Here is a 24,476-nt window from a genome sequence, read left to right as displayed (position 1 = left end):
GGGGGGGGGGGGGGGGGGGGGGGGGGGGGGGGGGGGGCTAAGGAGTGGGAAATTAAAGGTTTCAGTCTTCAAGAAACCTTTTACCTTAGAAGGCTGATGGATTGTAGTAAAAATAGTAGCATTTACGATCAGTTTCCAGGGGATTCATGACCAAATGCTGTTTAAATGGAGGCAGTAAGGTGGATAGGGCAAAATTCAAAAGTAATTGAAAATTTCAATATATATCAATTTAATTTTCAAAAGCAACCACCTTCTGTGTCACAATAAATCTGATCATATTAAGTCTGAAGCACAACATAGGCAAAATTAAAGCAATCCTATAATATGTGTATAAATAATGTTGGTGCAATATTAATCAAACCCTTGGTACCTCTGAGGCTTGGTAGAAATTGGCAGTTTAGGGCATTTTTGCTTTAAGATCCTAATCCTAAACCCCAGGGAGTAAACCGCTGCACCAGTTATTGTCGTATTTTGATAATTGATATTACGAGTGGAGATATATTTACAATATTACTTTTAATGAGGAAGTGTTGCCAAAATTGGTTAAATATCCTGGTGAGCAATACAGGCCCTCAAGGCCTCTTGTTAACAGGTATATATTTTCAATTAATGAAGTGACATTTGATTGGATCCGGGTAATTCTTTCAGACAGATATTGTTGAAAGACTATAGTTCTGTATTCTGTAACAGATGTCTGATGGTAGCTGTTCGAAATGTTTACACGAGTGAACACAAATGTGATGTATGTTTAGGCAGTACATGTATTTTGTGTGAGGAAAGCACTAGAGAATAACATTGATAACTATCTGGTAATAGTATACCGGTAAGTAGTCTTTCTTACTTCCATGCTTCATTACCCCTGCTGTTGATACAGGTCTGATGGTGTATGTGTTATGTATATAGGTAGGTAAGACCCGGAATGTTTTCATTGGCAGTCCAAGTTTTGTCAACTTATAAAATTCAAAAACGGCAATTGTGATGCCCCACTATAAATGTGTTGCCAAACAATTCATTTATGTTTGTAAAAATATAAAAAAAAATCTTTTTCTGAAAGTACTTTTATTTAATATTTTACAAGATACATTAAGGTTGGTTATTCCAAAATATTTAAAATAAATTCTAGTTATTTGTCCTCTTTCAAGCTAACCATGCTTAGGCCATTATCTGGTCAGGTACTTTATCACCTTACTCATTCACTTGAGTAACCGGATTCCATCATATGACCTTTGACCTTGGCAGAGGGACAGACTACAGTGTATTTCACTTTCTGTGTCTACTCTAGATCTTACCTATATGTATAAGGTGTATGTTATGATTACTACACTCAAAAGACATAATAAACACGCACAAGCCCAGTCTTGTTGGTTTTATGACTGGTCGGGTAATTTGAATCTTTACCATGTGTTACGATAGTACCTAATTCCTCTTTAGCTCGTAGACCAACTCAGGGTTATCAGATACAATGGGCAATGAGATGTGTTTATTTTCAAAACACAAACCTCTTCTGCATACCAGTGTACAGATGTTTTGTGAAAAGGACCATAGGTAGTTAGCTACATGCTCAGATATAACGATGTACACAAACCAGGTGTCAAAAATGAGGCGAAAGCTCGTTAATAGATCAAGTTGGACGGAATTTCAGGTGAAAGATGAAGACAAGCCAACCGGAATTCTGCACGTCAAACAAGCTTCTCTGGATGATGGTAAATCAAAGAACCCGTTCAGCCGCTTCGCGAGGGATTCCTGGAGACAGTCTGTTGGAAGTCGTCCAGATATGTACAAATGGTTGGAAGCTCAGGAACGACAGCAGGACCAATATCCTCAGGTATAGCTTAGCTAGTTTAGAGTAGAGGTTATGTAACATAGCCAGACCCAGGTTTCATAAATGATCCTTGGCTTAATACCTTAGGAATCTTTATAAGAGTCATGGACAAATTTTTAAGTAAGGGGAATTTAAAGTTAAGGAATCCCTTTCAGTTTTGGAATATTTATGAACAGGAGTGGTATTTATAGAAAACTTCCTTATCATGTAAATGCATTTTTTATAGAGACATTTCATATCAAGAATGGAGAAATTAATCAATTATGAATAATGTAACTGCATGTACTGACAAGTGTGTTGTCTGGTACACAGACCTGTTAGGGGTGAGGTTGGTTACGCCACAATGTCGTCAACTATTACACAGTGTATGATAGGTATGTAGCTGAGCTGAAGTCTATCTTATTTGGATTGGTTCCAAAGATGTTATAAAATACTTATATTTTGTGCTTGATTTAGAGAAGAAAAAAAAAGAAATATTTCTTGTAAAAAGCATAGCACTGTTTAAAATGTCTGTTTCAATTTTCACATCTATAGATAGAAAGAATATGTTTTTTTTATTAAAATGTTGTTGTTTTTGCATGTTTACGATTTAAAGATGGAGCGACGAGAGCCTGTTGGTAGTGTCGGTATGGAAACTAAGGAAGACAACTCTGTTACCCAGCCTGTTATCAAACCAGCATTGACACCACTCACAAACGAGTAAGTTATTTAGTCAGACTTGAGGGTCTAGATCTCCCCTACCTCCATCCTTATTTGACCTGAGCTTTTGTTAAACTCTACAACCCCAAATAAATAATTCAACAAAAACGAACAACAGGGAATAGGGAGATCAAGTTAAACTCAATTTTCACAGGCATAGTTTGAAGCAATAGTTAATTTCCATAAAAATATAAACATAGAAGTAGTTATTATAATTATCCTGATTTATGACTGACCACATGTATTTCACTGTGGCTCCTGGTATACTCATTGAAAACCGGACCTGTGTATTCCAAATTTAACGTATTTGTTTTTGTTGTGTTCTGTTTATAGACCATTTTCTGTGAGCATGTGTGTACGTAAGTATTTTCTCTGTTCCAGACCTGTAGAGATTGTCCTGATCAACGACGGTGGCCCCCTTGGTATTCACGTGGTCCCAGAGTACAACGAATCTCAGAAGTGAGTAGTCTCGGTGATCCAGATACTTTGTTCCAGACTAAAAAGGCTACATAAATAGCATCCTTGATACTCCAGAGGTTACGCTCTCTGCACCCCTGGGATATGTCATAGCAAAACTGAAGGCACGAAGATAGCTGTTTGATTGGTTTCAGGTAAAAAAAGCCTGACCAATTGTAATTTTTACCGTTACATGACCACCAGATGTACATCAAAGAATCAAACTAGTCTCCTTGTCTCATCAACAAGGTGGTGCACACTGAGCCTTCAATTTTGCTATGACATATTCCAGGGGTTCAGAGAGCGTAAGTGAGCGTAACCCCTGAAGTTACGAGGATGCATTAATAGTAGAATGGCTGAAATAACATCAGGATAATTCAGAGGAAGCATACATTTTGTTAAAGTACTGGCTGTGTAGCAGCATAACCCTACTTGTGGTGGCTCAAATTTTATGGAATAATTAAGTTCTTACAGCTTTGGTAACAACAAGTTTAGCCCAACATACAATCTAGTTCTTATAACTTATTGGGATAAACCATATAGTGCATTTCTAAAGAGAAAAGAATGGCACATTTTGTATTGTTGTAATATTCAAACTAATTGGTACGAGAGGAAACAGAAAACAGTTTTAACTTCTCAGGTAAATAAATACAGAAGCATCTCTTTACTAATTAAAAATATATAAACTTAAATTAAAAAACTAGTGTCAAAATAAATCAACCTCCAAGTCCCCAGACATGTTTTCTGTTATTATATTTGTATTGTATTGACCTTTGCCCGGCCTTTCCAGGGAGTTAGGGTTGCTGGTACAGGGGATAGAGCCAGGTGGTAAAATATTTAAAGATGGCCGCCTCAGAGTGAATGACAGAATCATTAACATCAATGGAACAAGTTTACATGGAGTCAACTTTGCCAGGTTGGTATCTGTATTCCACAGCTGTATGAAGAAATATTGTTTGTTTGGAATTTGACGGCAATCAAAACCTTACTAGGTCATGTTAAGACCAGAAGGTGTTACATTTCCTGTGGACATCAGACCTGTCCAATGCTTATTATGTATTGAGATATTTCATACAATTTTTTCCGAAGTTTCTTTAAAAAACTCTTTTATCTACATCGTTGAAATCCAAGAATATACAAATCTTGTCTACGACCTTGGAAAATATCCTGACAAAATGGATGCTCTTTATGCTACACTGTGATACAGAGACTAAGATGATGTCTTTGATGAAGATCGAAAAAGTTGTACAGGTAATGTGACGGCAAAATTTGACGGGTTTTGAAATTGGATGCAGTTCCTCTGTAGTCTTTAAAGGACAGGTCTTGTGATTGGTCAGACTTTTATACCCTAACCCAATAAAATAATTTATCACAAGCCTTCGATTTTGTCATGACATATTGCAAGGGTGCAGAGAAGATATGTCGATCAAGAGCTGCTTTTCCTTGCAAATAGAACTTTATTCCTTGACTTCATGAATTTCAAGTGAAGTACGCTTTTTGCTTTAAGACATCCTCAATATCAAGAGGTTAAGCTCACTTTCGCTCTCTACACCCCTGGAAGATGTCGTAGCAAAATTCAAGGCTCAGTGTGCGCCACCTTGTTGATAAGACAAAAAGACTAGTTTGATCCTTTGATATACATCAAAAGAATCTCGCAGTCACGTAGTGGTAAAAATGTACAGGCTGTGAAGTCAGGCGTCTCGCCTTTGTTATCTTCAAAGGACAGGTATCAGCCTAGAGATTGGTCAGTTTTTTTTACCCGAGACCAATCAAACAGCTATCTTCGTGCTTATGACATATTCCAGGGGTGCAGAGAGCGAAAGTGAGCGTAACCCCTGGATATCGAGGATGGCTTTAAGATGATAGAAGCTTAACCAACTTAACCAGTGTTTGAGTTATTTGATGTTACTTAACCAGTGTGTTAGAGTTGTTTGATGTTACTTAACCAGTGTGTTAGAGTTATTTGATGTTACTTAACCAGTGTGTTAGAGTTATTTGATGTTACTTAACCAGTGTGTTAGAGTTATTTGATGTTACTTAACCAGTGTGTTAGAGTTGTTTGATGTTACTTAACCAGTGTGTTTGAGTTGTTTGATGTTACTTAACCATTAACCAAGCTACATGGAATTGAGGGGTTGTTGTTTACTCTGATGTGCACTATTGTAGGTGCAGCTCATAGTACTTATATAATTGACTGTTTTATGTGGAAAACATTACAAGAAAGGTATACAAGATGAAAGAAGGTACTGTTTAGCAGTTATATTTCGCTGGGGTTTTAATTTCGCTACATTTGCGCTTCGACTAATATCTGCAAATTCAAAACACCAGCGAAATTATCAAAGATGTTAACCACTTTTACAGACCTTATCACAACATGTTAAAAATACAAATAGCCCAACGTTGTTATGCAAGCTTAAATGAACTCAAATCAGATTATCACTGTTCAACTGGGCAGTCCATGTAAAAACAATACTTACATATAAGTGGCCACAACGTATTTATGTGTACACGGTAGGTGATTAATTGGTTACAGTTTACTCCTACAAAGGACATATACATTTAATTTTCTTTCTAGTGAAGTCACTGGCTGATGACGATGTTCGTGATCAGTATTTTCAAATGGTTTACTTGTATTTCGAGGTTTAACCCTTAAATGAAGACACTCAAAATACTTTGCATGACACATGGGATTCAGATTAACAGCGAAATTTAACCCTTGTGAATATTTACTGAATACGAAACTGCGAAATATTGACCCCGCCAATTTAAAGCGCTATTCAGTTCCCCCATTCGACAAACCTTCCTACATGCATTTATAAAAGTAATAAACCTAGACAGATCTGTTAAAAACAAATATCTTTATCCTTTTGTATTTAAACCTGCAAAATTAGATAAAAGATGACTGAAAATTTAAGTTTTTATCGTGATGCTTGAATTTGTAGTAAGTGCATTGTACATATTCAAAGATAAAACTATGATCTAGACTTCCCATTTGAATCTTTTATAGAGATAAGCTTGTAACATGCGGGCTAAAATTAAACATGTTTCAGGGCTTCCAACAGCGTAAGTCATCAGAAAAAATAACATTGGCGAGAGATAGGGCCCTGCCAGCTATATCAGTTTTCTGTGGAGGCTGCTTGTGAAGTTTACAACACAAATAGATTACTTACCTTATCATGTCCGACTCATTAAAGTGAACAAGGGGAGATAATTTACGTGTAGTTGTTGTGTTTTATCAGACAACTGTTTACTGATGAGTGGGGCTGTTGAGTGGTATGGGACAGCCTCTCCATATGTCCTGTGCTCTGGTAAACAAGTCAACTCAGTTAATCTTCTGATTAACTTAACTATCAGTTTGTTCAAAACTTTATCAAGTCAAGGTTCACACCAGCTTTAAGCATTCTTGTGCCAAAACTTTCGCCAAAGTTAATTTTCTGGGGCCACATTTTATTTGTATGAGCAAAGTCATTTACAAAGTGCTGCGTTCAAAACCTTAAGTTGGATGCTTCACTTTCGTATAGATATTTCTTTGTTAATTGTAGTTTGTATACAGCAACACTATTAATCTGGTGTTTGTTTAACAGGGCTCACACAAAGGAACATTTCTGTATCTCCATTTGATTTAATATCTCTTGCAATAACGTTTAATAACTAAAATCCTACTTGGAATATATTTTCAAAATATTTTGAATTCAAAACTAACTAAATGTTCAAGGGTTCAAAATGATCATCTTTACACTAGAGAAACAAACATATTTTTAAATGTTCAGGTGTGTTTCAAAAACGTTTTTGGATACATTTTTCTAACTACCTATTAAACACGCTAAGAAGTGGACAACTGGTGCAAGAATGATGTGATCATTTAAAGCAAAATAAGTTATACTTCTACTTCTACTTCTAAATGGTACTGACCAACTTCAACAATTTGAAGATAAAATGTCAGACGAGGAGTGAAACATGGAAAGAGATTGTTTTTAAAAAATAAGAGATGGTCTAATTTGCGTTTGAAAAGTGACGGTAGAGGGCTGATTTGAATAATTCCGTTGTGGGGCTTGAAATAATGTCAGGTGGGAGTTTATTCCACTCGGATATAGTTCGAGGGAAGAATGATGCCTTTTTGGTCTGGGTTTTTGAGTGGGGAATTTGATACGAAAACTGGTGGTTTGTTCGGGATTTTCTAACTGTAGGGATTAATCTGGTTTACAATGTTATGAAGCATGGTCAGACGAGCATCTCTACGTCTATCTGCTAGAGGGTGCAGCTTTAGGTGGTCCAACATTTCTGACACACTGGAGGTACGATGGTTGTACCTGGCTTATTGAGCACATAGTGCGCTGCCCTTCGCTGGACCATTTCCAACTTGTCAATGTTTGTTTGGGTGTGAGGGTCCCATACTGTACAGGCATACTCAAGTAATGGTCGAACTAATGATTTGTATGCCTGTACTTAGGCTGATGTTGAGCCAATTTTAAGATTTCGTCTTAAAAAGCCTAGCGTAGAATTTGCTTTTGGGCAGATAGTATTTATATGTGAATCCCATTTAAGGTCGGATGATAGTGTTACACCCAGATACTTGGCCTGGCTAAGATGTTCTAGTATGTGTCCATATAATGATGTAAAGTATAATTATGGACTATTGGAGTTTTGTTTTTAGTCACCGACAACACATTGCATTTGTTTGGGTGGAAGATCATTTTCCATGTATTTTCCAAGAGCGCTAGTTTGTCAAGATCATTTTGAAGTGTTTCAGCATCACTGTTTGACTTGATAACTAGATATGCAATAGTGTCATCTGCAAATAAACGAATGGTAGCATTTAGACCCACAGGGATATCGTTTATAAAGTAAAGAAATAAACTGGGTCCCAAAACTGACCGCTGGGGTACCCCGGAATGGACATCGACAAAATCAGATACAATAAGATGAGCGAATTATTTCTTTTTCAGACAATATACAGTTTATGATACCACACTATATATAACCTTCTTTGCGCAAGAGTTCCACAAGAAAAGTGTATAATATTGTGATTGGTACTATTATGCAATGGATACACTGATTAAAGAAAGTCTTAAGGGAGATAACTCTTATTGAACAAAAGTCAGGTTTAATATGCCAGATACATGTAGTATTATTATACATTTATATTATCACATGTGAAAGAAATTAAAATTATTATGTCAGTTGACCGAATTTTCAATTTGTGTGTATTTTTGTGTATCAAATTTCCTATTGAAATGTTTTGTTAATTACATGATAGCTGTATAGTACGGCATAACATATTAGGAACAGAGGTAAGAAATGATGGTATAATCAGGTATAAACTTGTATCATTTCAGAGCTCAAGAAATATTCCGCAAGGCTATGACCACATCAGAAATACAGTTGCTTGTGGTGAAGAAGAAACCTTCTTTACCAAAGAACCCTCCCCCTGTTGCCCCTAAACCTAGGAGCCACACACCTGTGAAGCCCTCTCCTCTTACTCTCCCCATTACAAACAAGCTGGATTTAGTGGACCAGTTATCTCCCCTTAGCCCAGAGATCACAAGTACTCCCACAGGATCTGTACAGGGCAATAGTCCGGACACGCAGGATGGGAAGTCTCCTCTCTCACAGCGTACCTTCAGGGAGCCTATAAGATCAGGCCATTATGTTAACCCTCTGTCCCCCATCCGTAAAGTACCGCCAGCCCCTCCAACTAGGAGTCCAAAGACCTCGTTATCAGCAAATCCTGAGATAACTGTTTCATCTATCAAGGCTCCAACCAATACTAAGAGGATTGGCAAGAAAATTGCCATTGAACTCACTAAAGGTCAGTGCAATTTACCTCATATACATTTCTTAAAATATCTCCATATTGAAAAAAAAAAGAAGATTTTTTGATATGAAATATCTTTGAAAAAAGATATAGCTATAATTGCAAGGGTGCAGATTCCTATGCTTTTAATGTTTATGGCATCAGTTATTTTGTTAAAGAGTATTGTTATTTACTATCAATAATCATACTGAATCAGAAACTGATTTTTTTTATTTCTGCTGACATAAATCAACAAAAGTTCTATGTGTTGCCAGTACCAAGTGCAGTATGTCTAAAAGCACATATTAAGCAGCTGTTAAATTTTGATAACTGACCTGTCACATGTTGTGTTTATCTTGTAGGTCCCCAGGGGCTGGGGTTCAGTGTGACGACTCGAGACAACCCTGCCGGTGGGGACTCGCCTATCTACATCAAAAACATACTCCCAAAGGGAGCAGCTATTACAGATGGGCGGCTCAAGGCTGGTGACAGGCTTTTAGAGGTATCAGTTCTCAGTGTTGGAGAATTCCATACACTTTCAATAAAATTGTAAAATGGGCGGATCATTTGTTACATGGACATTAATATAAATATCAAAAGTAAAAATGAGAGAGAGAGAGAGATATATAATTTTGCCTTAAATCTGCTCAAGACCCTGAAAAAGGGCTAAATTATCATCCACATTTCATCTAAATAAAATGGGGGATAATAATTTTTTGATGGCTAGTTCTCGAAATTTGTAGTTATACACCCTGGTTATAGTTCTCCTGTACATTTCTGAGATGAAGGGAAATAAAAATAATTAAAAAAAGGACTTTCACCAACTTTCAAGGTCATCGGGTTCAAGTTTGTTAAAATGCAACTTCTACGATCTTCTAAGATCCATGAGTCAGACAGTACCAGTAGTAATGATTAGCTTTTAGCTGATTGGGAGGAATGATGATAAAGTCTGTTTCAATATTGGTCCTACAGGTATAATATGTAAGGAAGCATGTGCCTGTAGCTGTTCTGTTTGTGTACAGGTGAATGGGGAGGACATGACCGGGAAGACCCAGTCTGAGGCAGTGGCGCGACTAAAAAGTTGTGACCCAGGCAGTCTTGTCCAAATTGTTGTGTCGAGGCAGGAATTAGAACAGGACGAGAGATTCCGTGTTCCTCGGAAACTGGTATGTATGTCTAGTAAAGGTGCCATTCAGGATCACATGGTATTTTTAGGCTCAGCTGATACAATGTTTCTGTGGGATAATGTAGTTGTGCAGCATCCGTCTATACGTCTTCATAACTTCCTTTAACAACTTCTGAGTACTTAAAGGTAATTATAAGGCCAAAAAATAATGTTTCTACCAAAGCAAGACCTAGAGTCAGGATATTTGTTGTACAGCTTGCTATGGAACAGGGCTATTTGGAATGTTCAAATAAGTTATTTTGACCAAGTATCAAGCTCACAGAGGTCAAATACTGGTATGTAAAAACTACTCTCTTTTTTCTGCTTGACCATGCATATATATCAAAACTATGTATATTTTCCTGAACCTTTTGGGGAAAAAAACATCAAGTGTTCAAAAAGATGAATTTATTTTGATCCACTGTATCTTTCTCAAGGTCATAGTTGCTAAAATGTTTAAAAGTAATCTGGGGGGAAAAAGAAAAAAGAAAAAGGTGACAGGTAGGTGATTAAGAATATGGATCTCTTGTTACAATTTGGTACATGGACAGAATGGGAAGCATGCTCCACTACATAGCACCTGCTGCAGCATGTTAGCTGCTTTGAAGGACGGCGTGATCTTAAAGCTTTGATCATCCAGTACCAGTAAAGGAGTAATATTTGAATTATTTAATTGGATTTTTATAAAATCTAATAAGTAATATGAATTTTGTTTATGTCTTGAATAAGTTCAAGTGAATTAGAATAGTTCAATAGAAGATATATTTAATTACATAAGCTTAAGTCCCTGCATAGTAGTAATGATTTTGACATAACATTTTGTATAGATATCTACTATTCAATTCTTTATTACATACATGTACTGCTTATAGACTAACACTGATTAATATTTAAAGAATTGAATTTTTCATAAAAAATCTTCATATAAATCTGTGGAGTCATCCATTATTTCCATTATTTCTTGATAACTTGCTGTAATTTGCTGTAATTTATATATGTAATATATAGGTACATCTTTATTAGATAAGAACTTTGTCAATTTTTCTATTGTTTTATTTGCTATTCTCTGTTGTTTACATTCACTTATCTCACATTTACCAACTGTCTGTTGAAGCCAAGAAGATGACAAGTTGCCCCTAAATTCGTGTGTCAAAGGTCAAATCTGATCTATGACACTTCCGTCTGTCCAGGATTCCAGTTGACGGCCACACCTCCTTGGCACTCACTGTGTTACTTGCCACACCCACTTGTGTTTATGACACGCCCCCTCCACAGTTTTGTGTGGGCACTAACCCTGCTGTTTACTGACCTACCTTATTTGCGTTTGTCACGGTAGATGTTTTATGTATAACTGCTATCTGTAGCAATATGCACGCTATATTTTGTGGTTGTAACATTATTCAGTATTGGTCTGAAATAGTTTTCATTTGCCTGAAGCTGTAGAGAATGTAGGTAGTATCTTTCATTTATTCTGTTTATTTTTTCATCAGAAATATTCCTTCAGTTGCTGAGTAGTGTATTTTCATTTTCTTCTTGTGGATTTCCTTTTGTTCATTTTCGTTTTATGCTCTTAGAATTAGTGGCCTAGTATAAAAGATTTAGATTAGAAGCCTTGAATTATGTTCAAGCCCTGGTTTATATTCAGCCAGTGACTACCGACTTCAAAAGCAAAACTTCTTTCTTTCTGCATGATAAAACAAGTTACTTCTGTTTTGAATGTTGTATTATTTTTACGACTTTAAAAAGGTTGTTTTTTGTACAAACCTTATCATTTGTATCGTGTTCCTTGAACCGCTCTCCTTGGTTGTTTCCCTTTACTTTCAAAACTTCTAATTTCCATTTGTTCTGTGTTATTTCTGCTTTTCATTGTAATCATGTCTTGAGTTAATGTTTTTTCCCTGTCTAAGTAAAGTTTTGTTTTTTCATCTTTCATTTGAAGTATGAACCATCAAGTTAAAAATCTTCATCCTCATTAGTTAAACTAAATTCACCATATATAACATTTTTAGTTCAATTTTTTTTTTATACATTTTTCATTTATTTTTCATATGCATCTATTTTCATATCAGTTATAATAAAACAAGTGGAGATTTGACTGTTCATTGTGTCAAAGTTTAATGAAGTTTATGTATGCCAGGATTATTTTCATTAAAATCAACATTAATTTTCATGAGTTTGATTATTGATAAATTTCAATTTAGAAATAAGCTTCCTTTTGCATGATGTGGGGTGATGTTTGCTTCACTGTGGCTAATGATAACAACTTAACCTACTTGTCAGGACTGTACTCTTCTACTAGCAGAGCTAGAAATAAGGCTAGCCCACTATAGTCTGAGACAGGTGAAATTGCCAGCTGGACTAGTTTTAAAAGCAGCTAGCCCGATTGACTAGTTATAAAATTGATATAACTTATCATCACGAATAATATTGGGATAGTGGAATTTGCAAACAGATTAGTTGAATTTGAAATTTTTAACTTGACTGACAAGTGGTTTTGAAAATAAATTTCTAGCCCTGACTAGTTTGACGTCGGGAGCTTGTACATTTTGTGATCTAGTTACCTGTAACCCGGTGCAGTTTCTGATGTTGGACTGTACTTCCACTGTAGCTAAAACATTTTGTGACCGAACAAGTCACCTGTTTAATAGTCAGTAATGAACAAATAACTGACTGTGAAGCTAGCAAGTTCTTTTTTTGTAAGATTAAGCTGCATGTTTTATTATTGCATCAGAATTGGAATTGTACACCCCTGACTTGTAAATTAGTGGATATGTATTTGTTGTATAAACCTTGTGTACATTAATAGTGCTCCTGTGTCGTAGATGTTGTGTAAAATGTTTGTTTAATATGTACAGCCAGACATGTTTACAATATACACAATTGTTGATTATAACATTCATAATTGTGTGTCCGAAGGGACTCCTGGCGTTCATTGTAATCATGTTTCACTGTCAAGTAGAACTTCATTATACTGAAATATATCATATGTACGAACTTGATTTTCATGAATCCTTGTTTTTGTGATTGTGTTTCGTAGAATTTGAAATCATGAAATACAAAGTAAATAACATTGTTTAGATACTTCATAGTAATATTGGAATATAGTAAAGATGTTCAAACTTGGAAATAAACCATCCTATTTAAAATGCGAGTATAATATATATTCGTAAATCTGTATAGTACTATACTTAACTTTTGCATACAGTATGACGGGAGATTTTCAACCGAGTCAAACTTTCACCCCTCGTCCATGAAATCAATTTTCGCCTAATGTTAATTTCGCCTCCACATTTAATTACTATGCATATTATGTTGCGTACTTATGCTCGCTGTATTGATAAATTTGCCCTCATCATAAAAGGCAAAAAAAAGGTGAACATTTCCCAGTTTGTTCAAGTATTAGTTGGACAATTATTTCGAATGGATTGAAAATTAAAATGCAAAAAAAAAATATGTTTGATAAATAAATTTTGTCACCATGAACATTTTCGCACTTACACTGTATTTATATTGAACTCACCAATATACAGATATTGAGGTTCTACTGTGTGCAGTGTTAACCAGGTTCAGTGTATGTATTAATGATCCTGTTGTAATGACTATGTACAGGGACTGATCTGCCAGTAATCTCACATCTTTATTTATTTATTTATTGTATTTTTATAAGTTAAGACATGTATATTTTTAAAAGGGTTCCTGGACTGATTTTCACAAATACAATGTACGGGTATAAAACATAAACAGATGAATAATTCTACACCAAAAATTTGAAGTTTCAATTGATGTATGTGTCGTTAAGTTTGAGGTTACATACAATCACACACTTTCCCTTGATAATTTGACCTCATAATAAGTTAATCCCAGGATTAAATAATCAATAATCTAATCCCTGAGCTAAACTTTGTCATAACACCTTACCTCTCCAACCCCTAAACCAATTTTTGCTCAAGATCATTTTTATAGGAATATTTAAAACTGAAAAATGAGGCCATTGCCACATTTTGCTGACTTCTTTAATGGGTGTTGCGTTTATACTATATAATACTAATGTAATGATCACTGGCCAGATCTCCCTGTACAAGTCATGTCTGAGGACCTGCAGTATCTGTTTATAATCAATATGTGTTGGTAAGTATTATCTGTGTATTGTAGTGAGGCTTAGAATACTTCATTTGTCACTGATCACATCATATAACATAATGCACTATATTTTTTACAGTAAAAGTGGTATTTATTACTGAAAATAAAAATTGCCTTTAAAATGGTACCTTTTATATATAGATATATAGATTCAAGTACAATGTAGAGTCATACAGTGTATATGTAACTGCACTGGTCTTAATTTGACTACTAATGTCATACAGAGCAATTTCATGCATAATTTCTTTTTTTGAAATCACACTTTGACAAAATATTTTCATTCTTTTCAAATAGTGTTAGATATCAAGATTTAGTTCAGTTTAATCAATTATAATGAGGCATACATTTATTCCATGTCATATGAAGTATTCAAGCCTAAAACATAGCTAGAACATTAACAACCATAGTTTTGTGTGACGACCTTGACCTTTGAACTCTCCCTGGACTCCTCTTGTCATCTTCTTGTGCGTTTGCAGGATAATGAGAAAGAAAACCAAAAACAAAATGTCTTGCAGCCTGCAGAAAAGTCAGGTGATGACGGCACACTGGTGGGAATGAGGAACAAGGAGGTCCTTACCCTTGACATTCCGCTCAAAGAATCAGGGTCAGCGGGGTTAGGGGTCAGTGTCAAGGGTAAGACCCAGACCACTGAGCATGGGCAAAGGGATCTGGGCATCTTCATCAAGGCTGTGATACATGGAGGGGCTGCTTCAAAGGTAAAAGAAATAAACTAATTCTTGTCATTAAGTTTCCGGTTGATGATTTTGTTTTTAGCTTAGAGGAATTAGGCTTTGAAGCAGAATAAATTTTCTTATGTTATTAAGCCTACTTTTCAGTGATATTTGTTTTTAGCTTAGAGGAATTAAGCTTTGCAGCTAATTCCATTTGTCTTGATTTGTTTCAACAATATTTGATCTGCAGTACAATTTTTTTTCACAGTGACCTTCCTAGATGATACAATGTACATGATCAATTAGTTTATTTTGTGATTAGAAATAATGTGCAAAATGATTAGAAATAATGTGCAAAACTTCCTGCTCTGCCTTTTCAATAAATATTGAAACCTGGCATAGGATACACCTTTCATAAGTATTTATGTATCTGATGTAAAGAATCATGGGTTTTGATACCGTTCAATGTGTGTGTTTGTTGACAGGATGGAAGGCTAATAATCAATGACCAACTGTTAGAAGTGAATGGTGATGTGTTACATGGACTATCTAACACTGAAGCTATGGAAACATTACGGAACTCTATGCAGAAAGACGGTCCTCTATTAGGGTATATACACCTTGTGATTGCACGGAGAATAGGGGCCCCCTCCCCGTCTCCCTATCAGGAGTACAGTACAGACTACATGTTATTTGATGAACAACGGACTAGTGGTGATGATAGTCAAGAAAGTAAAGTAGAAACAGAAAGTGATCGGACGTCAGGTGCTAAGGGAAGTAACTCTAAAGAAAGTAATAATAATATCAAGGATTATATAGATGGTGCTAAGGCGCGTAATTCTGCTTTGGAGCGGCTAATGAGCGGGGGTAATGGCCTGCGAAATGACTCTTACACACGCGCTACAAGTGAGCAAGATGTGGAAGGGGTTGGGCTCCGTAATGAGTCATACACACGGGCCACCAATGATAGTGCTAATATGTTTTTACCAGGAATGTCTCCTGCAGCTAATCACCAGCGGAGTGCCCCCACCCTCAGGTCCCGGGGGACGGAGGCAGTGATGATCGAGGATGACCCCGGCAGTAAAAAGCAGGTAAGATCAACAACCAACCAATGTCATAACAGTTAAGGTAATACCTAACAAGTACATGCACAGTACATACATCATTGCAAATAAGATTGTATTATGTAGCTTTTTGTCCTTGTAATGTTTCCATTTATGCATTCTGTTTTAGTAGGGACTTCAAAAACAATTACGAATTGCAAACTATTGTATAAATATACACTCTTTTAACCCAACCTCTCAGTTTCTTTGGTGACCAATTGTGATTGACTTTTATCTGTCATTGTGTATAAAAAGACATATTTAAAACTCCTCCTCAGAAACTGATGGTCAGGATCTGGTGAAACTTTGGGGGTAATCATCAGCCTTAATCTTTGGTGGGGTCAAAATCTATGCTCAAGAAGGGGCTGACCCATTAGGGGACTGGGGGCAGGCCATAAGGGCTTATAGAGGGTAGAACATTCAAAAGATATCTCCTCTGAAACTAACTGGTGGAATGTCACTATCATTGCATGAAATGATTCTTTAATCAGAATTGATACTCCAGAGTTGAAATCTACTGGTAAATCTAGACCAACATTTCATGTAATTATTTTAAGATGAATATATTCAAAAAGGGACTGAACTTCCCCACTGGAAAACAGTAACTAAGTATTGGAAACCTTTTTCTCTGGCATGACTATAGCTTTGATAAATCATTTTGAAAATAAAACCACTTTTAGGAGAAATAATAAAAATATAATTGACTACAGTGTTTTGAATATAAAAAAAAAATAGGTGGGGCTACTCTTCAGTTTGAAATACCATTGCTCTAACGGATTGAGCTACTTAAATTGGTCCACGGAAGTGTACAGCCCAACCATGCTACAGTTCTATCCAAACGGAACTTAAGGGAGGTAACTGTATATAGAAAAAACACAAAGCAGTGGGACAGGGACCCTTCAGTTGCCAATGTGTGTTCAGTAAAATAAAAGTAACAGTGACCATATTGTTGATTTTTATTGATAAATTTACCTAGAATTACGACATGAAGATGCGTCCACATTCAACACTGGGAATCCTAAGAGGGTCCCCTCCTCACTCCAACAGCAGCAGCTCCGAAGACTTGAGGGAACAGCCACCCAGCTGGCTACGAGGCCCAGACTGGAACCGTCATCCAAGTGCACCCGGTGATCGCCATCCAAGTACCACCAGTGAGGAACCCATGTGAGTAGTCTAAGCCGGACCATGACCCAGAACTATAAAAAGCCTGTTGAGATTTTGACAGTGCTTTAAAACCAAACCTCAGGTTATAAGCAACTTTGTGCAGGTACAATAAACATTATTCTGCCTCCTGCTGTAATCATTAATTGTAACTGATTTTTGAATCAAAACAAAAATAATTTGATTAGAATCATTGTAAGACCTGGTTATATCATTTATCATTTATCGTTTATCGGCAAAGGGGTTTGGCGATAAATTGAGGGAAGTGTATAAAGGAAACAAGAAAACAAGAAAAAGGGATATTGAAATATGCTGGTGTTAAACAAGGTGGCAAATAAAGCGAGGGGCATTATGTCAAGGTTTTACTGTACCTAAACTTTGTGTCTGTAGAATTTTTGATTGCAAAGCATGATTCAGTAATTTAGAATTACCTTAGCTTTGTCAATGCATTAATTATTGTTTAATTTTAAAACTATAGGCTCGAAAATCACTTAATCTGGAGTTAATTCACAATCCTTAACAAGTATTACAGCTATTTCAGAGTGTGGAATTGTTTTTGAAAAGTGATGAAATTATGTGACATTAAGAAAACAAACACATGTGTTCTTAAAAAGTGTGTAACTTTGGAAAAACTGAAAGATTTATTTTTGATTACTACAAAGTAAGAGATTTGCACTTTGTTAACCGCTAACTGGCTGGCTAGGCTATAGTAAATAAACTACAGAATCTAGAGGTTGCTGTTCCATCTTTATTATTCTTTGTGTTGACCTCCCTTTGATTGAGCGTTAGTGAATACTACTGGGTATCGTCAAAAAGTCATGTTACAATCTACTTACGACCCACGACCCACATCAGGATGTTTGTTCTAACCTTGACCAGTTTGGTCCTGTTTTTTCTTCGATTAATAGTTATTATATTGGAATATAAAAATGCACTTTTAATCTTAATTTATAATTGTACTGCTCACCATGTAAGTATGATCAATCTTGTTTAATTGTCCCTGGTTAACGAGACTCAATATTATTAATGTTGCAACAGATTTTAGCAGGTAATATTTTACTTTCACTCTCATAATTGCTGTGATATCAGGAGTCCCCTAGTGACAGAACCATTTGCACGGGATGCTATGGGACGACAGAGCATGTCTGAAAAAAGGCGCGGCCATCAGGACCCACGGGGAAGCGAGTATTACCAACGGGCCAAGACCTTGCGGGACAGTCAGAAAGGTATGTGGTGCAATTACTGTTTGTAGTGACACCTTATGTACATAACAGCTTTTTTTTTTAATCATTTCATCGGTTTGGAAAAATATTTGAATTTATTTTGCTTTTGTTGAAAATCATCCTTATAAAATAATCATAAAATTAATTAATAAGTAACATGACTAGAAATAAATGTACAAAATATTCATTGCAGTGATATCTGTTACTTACCTCTAAAACAGCTTAATCTGTCAAATTTAGCATCGTATATTAAGTAAGGACCATGTATTCTGTCTGTTGCTTCATTCCCAGATATATTCTACCATAGCAACCATGCTGTTCACATTACCATAGCAACTATGCTGGTCACATTACCATAGCAACTATGCTGGTCACATTACCAAAGCAACAATGCTGTTCACGTACAAAATTTTCCTTGACCATAGCAACCATGCTTATCATATTGCCAAAGCAACCATACTTATATAGGCTGATTCCATTACCATGGTTACCATGTATGCTGATTGCATTGTCACTCAAGTGTATGTGCATTCTGAATATAAGTCACATCTTTTATGTCCATGACGATTGTGCTGTGTTCGTTTTCAGATGAAAAGACAAAAAACCGTCGCTCAGCCTCCTTTCATGTGGCAGGTAGCAACCCCCCTTTATAGCTCCATTGTTTGTTGGCCGTTGAGTCTGTGGTCGGAGTTGACTCTGTCTAGTATATCCATTGGAGCATGGCCTCTTCAGATAGTTATATACTCCTCCTTTCTCTCACAGTACCACCACAAGTTGGCATTTTCTACTGACAAAAACAGGTGGATTTTGGTCAACTCAAATTATTGACAAGCATAGATCACTTTCGGTATTAAATTAACACAGAAAGTGAATTATGAACATGCTCTTGGTCCATATAAATTTGGGATGCAAGTTGTTTATTTCATAATATCAAATCCATGTGAATTTGAATTTGTCATTTCAAAAATAAAGATTTTATTTTTTTAAATGTACTGATTTGTAGTACTATAGATGACTTACATTTTGTATATCTACTTTCATGTAAAATCTACTTTCATGTAAATTGGATTTAGCATTGATTATGAATTCAACTTTCACATGAACAATTTTTAAACAAGTGAAATAGATTACGACATGATCCTGTTTTTGTCTGGTTTTGTCACAACTCTTGGTAATGTACATTAAGAATCCTCCAACAATACTTAATTACATACGCATTTTACTTAATTAATTTGATTTCAGGAAATTATGCTGAATTTTCTTAATACCGGGGTAGTTATATGACTTCTTTTGTTTATCATATAATTACATGATGATATCAACTTATATAGAAATGAAAGCAACAATTTTAGATGTCATGGGGATTAATATTTTTATTTAACATCTAACTTTTTGAAAACTTACATTTGATTCAGCAAAATTTCAATACTGATTAATCTGTATATTGTTTGTGTGATTGATTAAATCGTCATCAAATCATTGTTAATTTTTAATCCCTGCTTTATGTAATTTTTCTGTACTGATTATGACGTGGGAACATGCATTGTTTATGAAAACATTGCAATGGTAGAGGTGAATAAAATACCTCATAATGAAAATAAAGCAAATCACTAAAATGTCTACTGAAGTCTGAAGAAATTATCTGTAAATTTTGTTTTTAAAATCAATAATTGTTTGGCAATAACAAAAGTTCAAAGAAAACAGTTTTGAAATGGGGGGGGGGGATTTCAGTTTAAAATTTCTCAGTGATATCTGTGAGGTTTTGATATCAAATGTTGTATAATGTGATTCCTATCTCAATTGTTAACAATCAATTATAGTGTACTTTATAACTTAACTTCCTATTAATTTATCTATTTAATCTTTAATCAACATGCTTCTTTTAATTACAATTTCATAAAATTTAACATGTCAGTTAATGCTTATCATATAAATTCCAGAAATAAGATAGCTTAACACCATATATGGTAATGCTTTATATGTTTCTTCATATACTGTTATTTATTATTATTAATGAACAGAAAACTAAACATGGCTTCGACTGACCAATAACAACTAGTCAAAGATAATACTCAAGCTCAAACATATCTATATACCTTGTACAATGTATTAAATAAATACCCTCCATTTGATCATATTTTTTTCAGTAAATGAAACATGAATAAGTGTGGGGGGGGGGGGGGGGTTCTGTTGAAGGTGTGTAATAGATATAAAATGTCTAAAAGGTAAATTAAACTTAGAACTGCCAAATATATAAACAGACTATATTTCTTTTCAAACATTCTTTCATTGTTTTCTGTAACGTTTTTATTAGTCCTTCACCATTATTGCTGGAGAGGACTACTAGTTTGCACTCCATCTGTTGGTGCATCCCTTTTGCCAGGGGCATACAGGGCTTTATCAGGGGTTTTAGGGGAAGGGGAAATTTTCGGTACATAGTGTGAATATTGTACTTTACTAGTTGGAATGGGTCCTTTGACAGACCTGAAAAGTAACTCTGATTTAACCCTTACATATGTCATATAGTGATAAACTAGGTTATCTACAATTACCAAAATCTTTACTCAAGTACCTGTCAGGATGGCAGAGTGTTGAGTTCTAAAATCAGGTCCTTCGTCCATCTATATACAGAGTTATTGCCCTTTGTTTATTTTTAATACAGAAATTTGTGCGGAGGTCCATCTATATACAGAGTTATTGCCCTTTGTTTATTTCTAATGTAGAAGTTTGAACGGAGGTTGGAGACTGTGGATTTTACTTTTGACATTGTAATAAGACAAACTATAATAACTTACATATACGTTTCGGGTTTCAAGATATTTTACGAAATTTGTGATAAAATTTAATTTTGTTTTCTATTAGAAATGATATAAAAATAGTGAAATAAAACAAAAAAACTTGTATGTTTGGTATAATATTTAAACAAGTAATTTCAGTTAGCAAAATGCATTGTTATCTACTGTAATATGTTACTACCAATTCCTTATTTTCCATGTTTACAACTGACTAAATACTGTCATGCACTTGCTGCCTCCAAGTTGAATTCATTCCAAAGCAGGAAATGACAAGCTGGGTCAACCTTTTGCATCTTGTATATCTGAGCATGAACTTTTCATATGTTTCTTGTGTCAATGCAGCATTTCAGTTGACACTCTTGGAATGACCTCTTCTTGCAAGTGTATGAAACCTGGTACGATACGGTATTAATTCCAAACAAACACCACCGTAACATACACACGCCATTCCCAATTTTCAGACAATATTCATTTGTATTGTTGTATAAATAGAACCAAGACTTATTTCTTTTACTTGAAACATTTGCTGTAATTGTATTCATTGTAACTGATTTTTGAACCAAAATCAAAATAAGTTGATTAGAGTTATGGCAAGACCTTGTTATACTGCCACAATTTATCTGGAGAAATTTAGGCATTATAAAGGGGTTTGGCAATAAATTGAGGGAAGCTATAGAATATTTTCATAGTATTCACAGTATTTTCCTTCATTGGAAAGCTCGTAGGAGCTTGTTTCGAGATGCCTTAAATATCTAAAAAAAAATAATATATATATATAATAATAAAGAAAAAGACAAAAAAAGGACGTTGAAATATGTTGGCAGTAAGCTAGGTGGCAAATGGAATGAGCGGGATTATAATGAGGTTTTAGTAATATATAAATAAATGAGTATACATGTATATAAATAAGAAAGAAACTGTCTTCCCAATCTAGAAAAGGTTGTGACTGTGGTGTTGTTAATTAGAATCAATACCGTATCAAGCTGTATGACTATGGTATGGCAGTTCTTTATATTCACCTGGCCTAATTATGCATATGTACCTCACTTGCACTCTACCCTTCCCTATGTATCTAGGTCAAGGTCACCAGCGACGAGCTCCAGGTATGGTACGGGTCGGCTCAGCCGAGTCTCTCATCAGTCGCTCGAAACCTAACATTCCCCCTCTACAGCTGTATGGAAACACAGGGCGTATGTATCTGTACTATAAACACCATTATAGTGTTAATCTATAGAGATTACTTAATACACACGGAAATTTATGTGAAGTATACTGAACTGGGACCTTACATAACCTTATCCTTTATATATAGTCTGCTATTGTAATACTACATGTAATACATAACTCAGTTCAATTTGAAATGGGAAGTTTTACAGTTTTGATAAACAACTTTCAGGTACAATTAACATAGACAACATACATTCAGTGAATCGTCTTCAAAGTACTTCTGAGAAGTAGTTTGGTTTGGTTTAATTTTGTTAAATGTCCTATAAACAGCTAAGGTCATTTAAGGACGTTTCTGAGAAGTAAATACTTTATCACTATATTTTTGTGTATCAGATATCCCTATTCACATTTTTTTCTCCATTTTTACAAATCTTGAAGGCTTTTTTACTTGATTTCATGTATTCAAAAGAATTAAAAAAGCATATTGCATGTGGAATGATTTTGTGCAAACAGATATTGTGTTGTGATAATTTAAGGTCTTGAATAAACAGATTTTTAACGCATGAAGAAAAGAAAAAAAAACAGATTTGCTATGCTTTAAATAAAAAATTCTTTTGATATTCTGGAGTGAAATGATACGCCCTCGAAATATCAAAACTGTTTTTGAAATGATACAATATATTTGAAAACACATGTGAAATGTATCTATACATGTACATACACACACCTGTACCAATGTTTATAAAGCAATTAGGTCAATTTCTCACCTCACAGATTTACTTTTTTGAATATTTCAAGGAACTAGAGTTTATAGAGGTTTGTGGTAGTAAGAGATCCATCATCATGAAAATGTGATGTTACAACAATACTTTTACCTTTTATATTAAAATTCCATTTAAAAAAAATATTCCTTTTGAATTGTTCATTTCAACAATTTCCCTCATATTAAAACTGATGTTTTTTTGTCATGTAGCTGCCCAGAAATCAACGTCCAGCTCAAACTTAAAGCGATGCAGTTCCCTTGAGAATCTGACCATGGCTGGGCCAGGTGACCAGGACGATAGCGGAGAGATTGCCGACAGTGACGAGGACGATCCTAGTCAAGAGGAAGATACTCCTGTAGTCCCGCGGTCAATGATGGCAAGGGGACGGGGAACTAACGACAGCTTTAGGGCCGCAGTGGACAGGTCTTATGATCCTGTGGAACATTCCACTATGGAAACTCGTAAGTCTATAAAATGATAATAGGACATTCAAGATGGAAAGTCTTGTTTAAAATGATACTAGGATGATCCCAACGAAAACTCATAAATGTATAAAAAGATACTTGGACGATTGCGATGAAAACTCGTGAGTGTTAAAAATGATATTACGAAGATCACAATCGAAACTCGTAAGTGTATAAAATTATACTAGGGTGATCACGATGGTAACTCGTAAGTGTTAAAAATGATACTACGAAGATCGCAATCGAAACTCGTAAGTGTATAAAATTATACTAGAGTGATCACCATGGTAACTCGTAAGTGTTTAAAATGATACTACGAAGATCGCAATCGAAACTCGTAAGTGTATAAAATTATACTAGGGTGATCACCATGGTAACTCGTAAGGGTTAAAAATGATACTACGAAGATCGCAATCGAAACTTGTAAGTGTATAAAATTATACTATGAAGATCGCAATAGAAACTCCTAAGTGTTTTAAATTATATTAGGATGATCGCCATGGGAACTTGTAAGTGAATAAAATGATTCTACAACTATTATGGAAAGCTAAAGGTGTAGAAATCAAATCTTACAAAATCTACATGGGTACGAAATGTAACGTATAATTTGTATAGAAACCTGTCGGTGTACAAAACATGTCTTGGGAAAGTTCTCCTCCATGTTACTATCTCGTGAAAGTTACAGTTGATTAACTTGCTATTGTAAATTGAGGATGAACCGTTACTAGCTGGTTTATGTACATGTGTATTGTGTAGATTGAGGTAGAGTTGTGACAGCAGACATTAGACTGGTGTGACAGACTACTGTTATAGCCCTGTATACATGTGTAGCTGTAGATTGAGGTAGAGTTGTGACAGCAGACATTAGACTGGTGTGACAGACTACTGTTATAGCCCTGTATACATGTGTAGCTGTAGATCGAGGTAGAGTTGTGACAGCAGACATTAGACTGGAGTGACAGACACTATCGTTATAGCCCTGTATACATGTGTATTGTGTAGATTGAGGTAGAGTTGTGACAGCAGACATTAGACTGGAGTGACAGACACTA

At 35.3% G+C, this 24,476-nt stretch overlaps 1 protein-coding gene across 7 annotated transcripts in view; it reads left to right on the top strand.

Moving 5' to 3' along the window:
* Nucleotides 1-24,476, top strand: part of LOC110443316 (partitioning defective 3 homolog) — a 73,308-nt gene that overhangs the window by 32,337 nt on the left and 16,495 nt on the right. For 3 of the 7 annotated variants that reach the window (XM_021487476.1, XM_021487475.1, XM_021487471.1), the window contains exons 5-18: nt 1,643-1,825; nt 2,418-2,521; nt 2,903-2,980; nt 3,768-3,893; nt 8,314-8,786; nt 9,134-9,273; nt 9,794-9,937; nt 14,553-14,792; nt 15,233-15,838; nt 16,827-17,014; nt 18,101-18,237; nt 18,823-18,867; nt 22,106-22,219; nt 23,170-23,421. In XM_021487476.1, the coding sequence (XP_021343151.1) occupies nt 1,643-1,825; nt 2,418-2,521; nt 2,903-2,980; nt 3,768-3,893; nt 8,314-8,786; nt 9,134-9,273; nt 9,794-9,937; nt 14,553-14,792; nt 15,233-15,838; nt 16,827-17,014; nt 18,101-18,237; nt 18,823-18,867; nt 22,106-22,219; nt 23,170-23,421 (2,830 nt within the window). The remainder of the gene's footprint in view (nt 1-1,642; nt 1,826-2,417; nt 2,522-2,902; nt 2,981-3,767; nt 3,894-8,313; nt 8,787-9,133; nt 9,274-9,793; nt 9,938-14,552; nt 14,793-15,232; nt 15,839-16,826; nt 17,015-18,100; nt 18,238-18,822; nt 18,868-22,105; nt 22,220-23,169; nt 23,422-24,476) is intronic. The other 4 variants (XM_021487472.1, XM_021487474.1, XM_021487477.1 and 1 more) reach the window with 4 other exon arrangements.

Source organism: Mizuhopecten yessoensis, unplaced genomic scaffold, assembly GCF_002113885.1.
Source record: "Mizuhopecten yessoensis strain PY_sf001 unplaced genomic scaffold, ASM211388v2 scaffold716339, whole genome shotgun sequence".
Lineage (NCBI taxonomy): Eukaryota > Metazoa > Mollusca > Bivalvia > Pectinida > Pectinidae > Mizuhopecten > Mizuhopecten yessoensis.
Note: the sequence above shows the minus strand (reverse complement) of the source record. Positions and strands in the feature narration are given on the sequence as shown.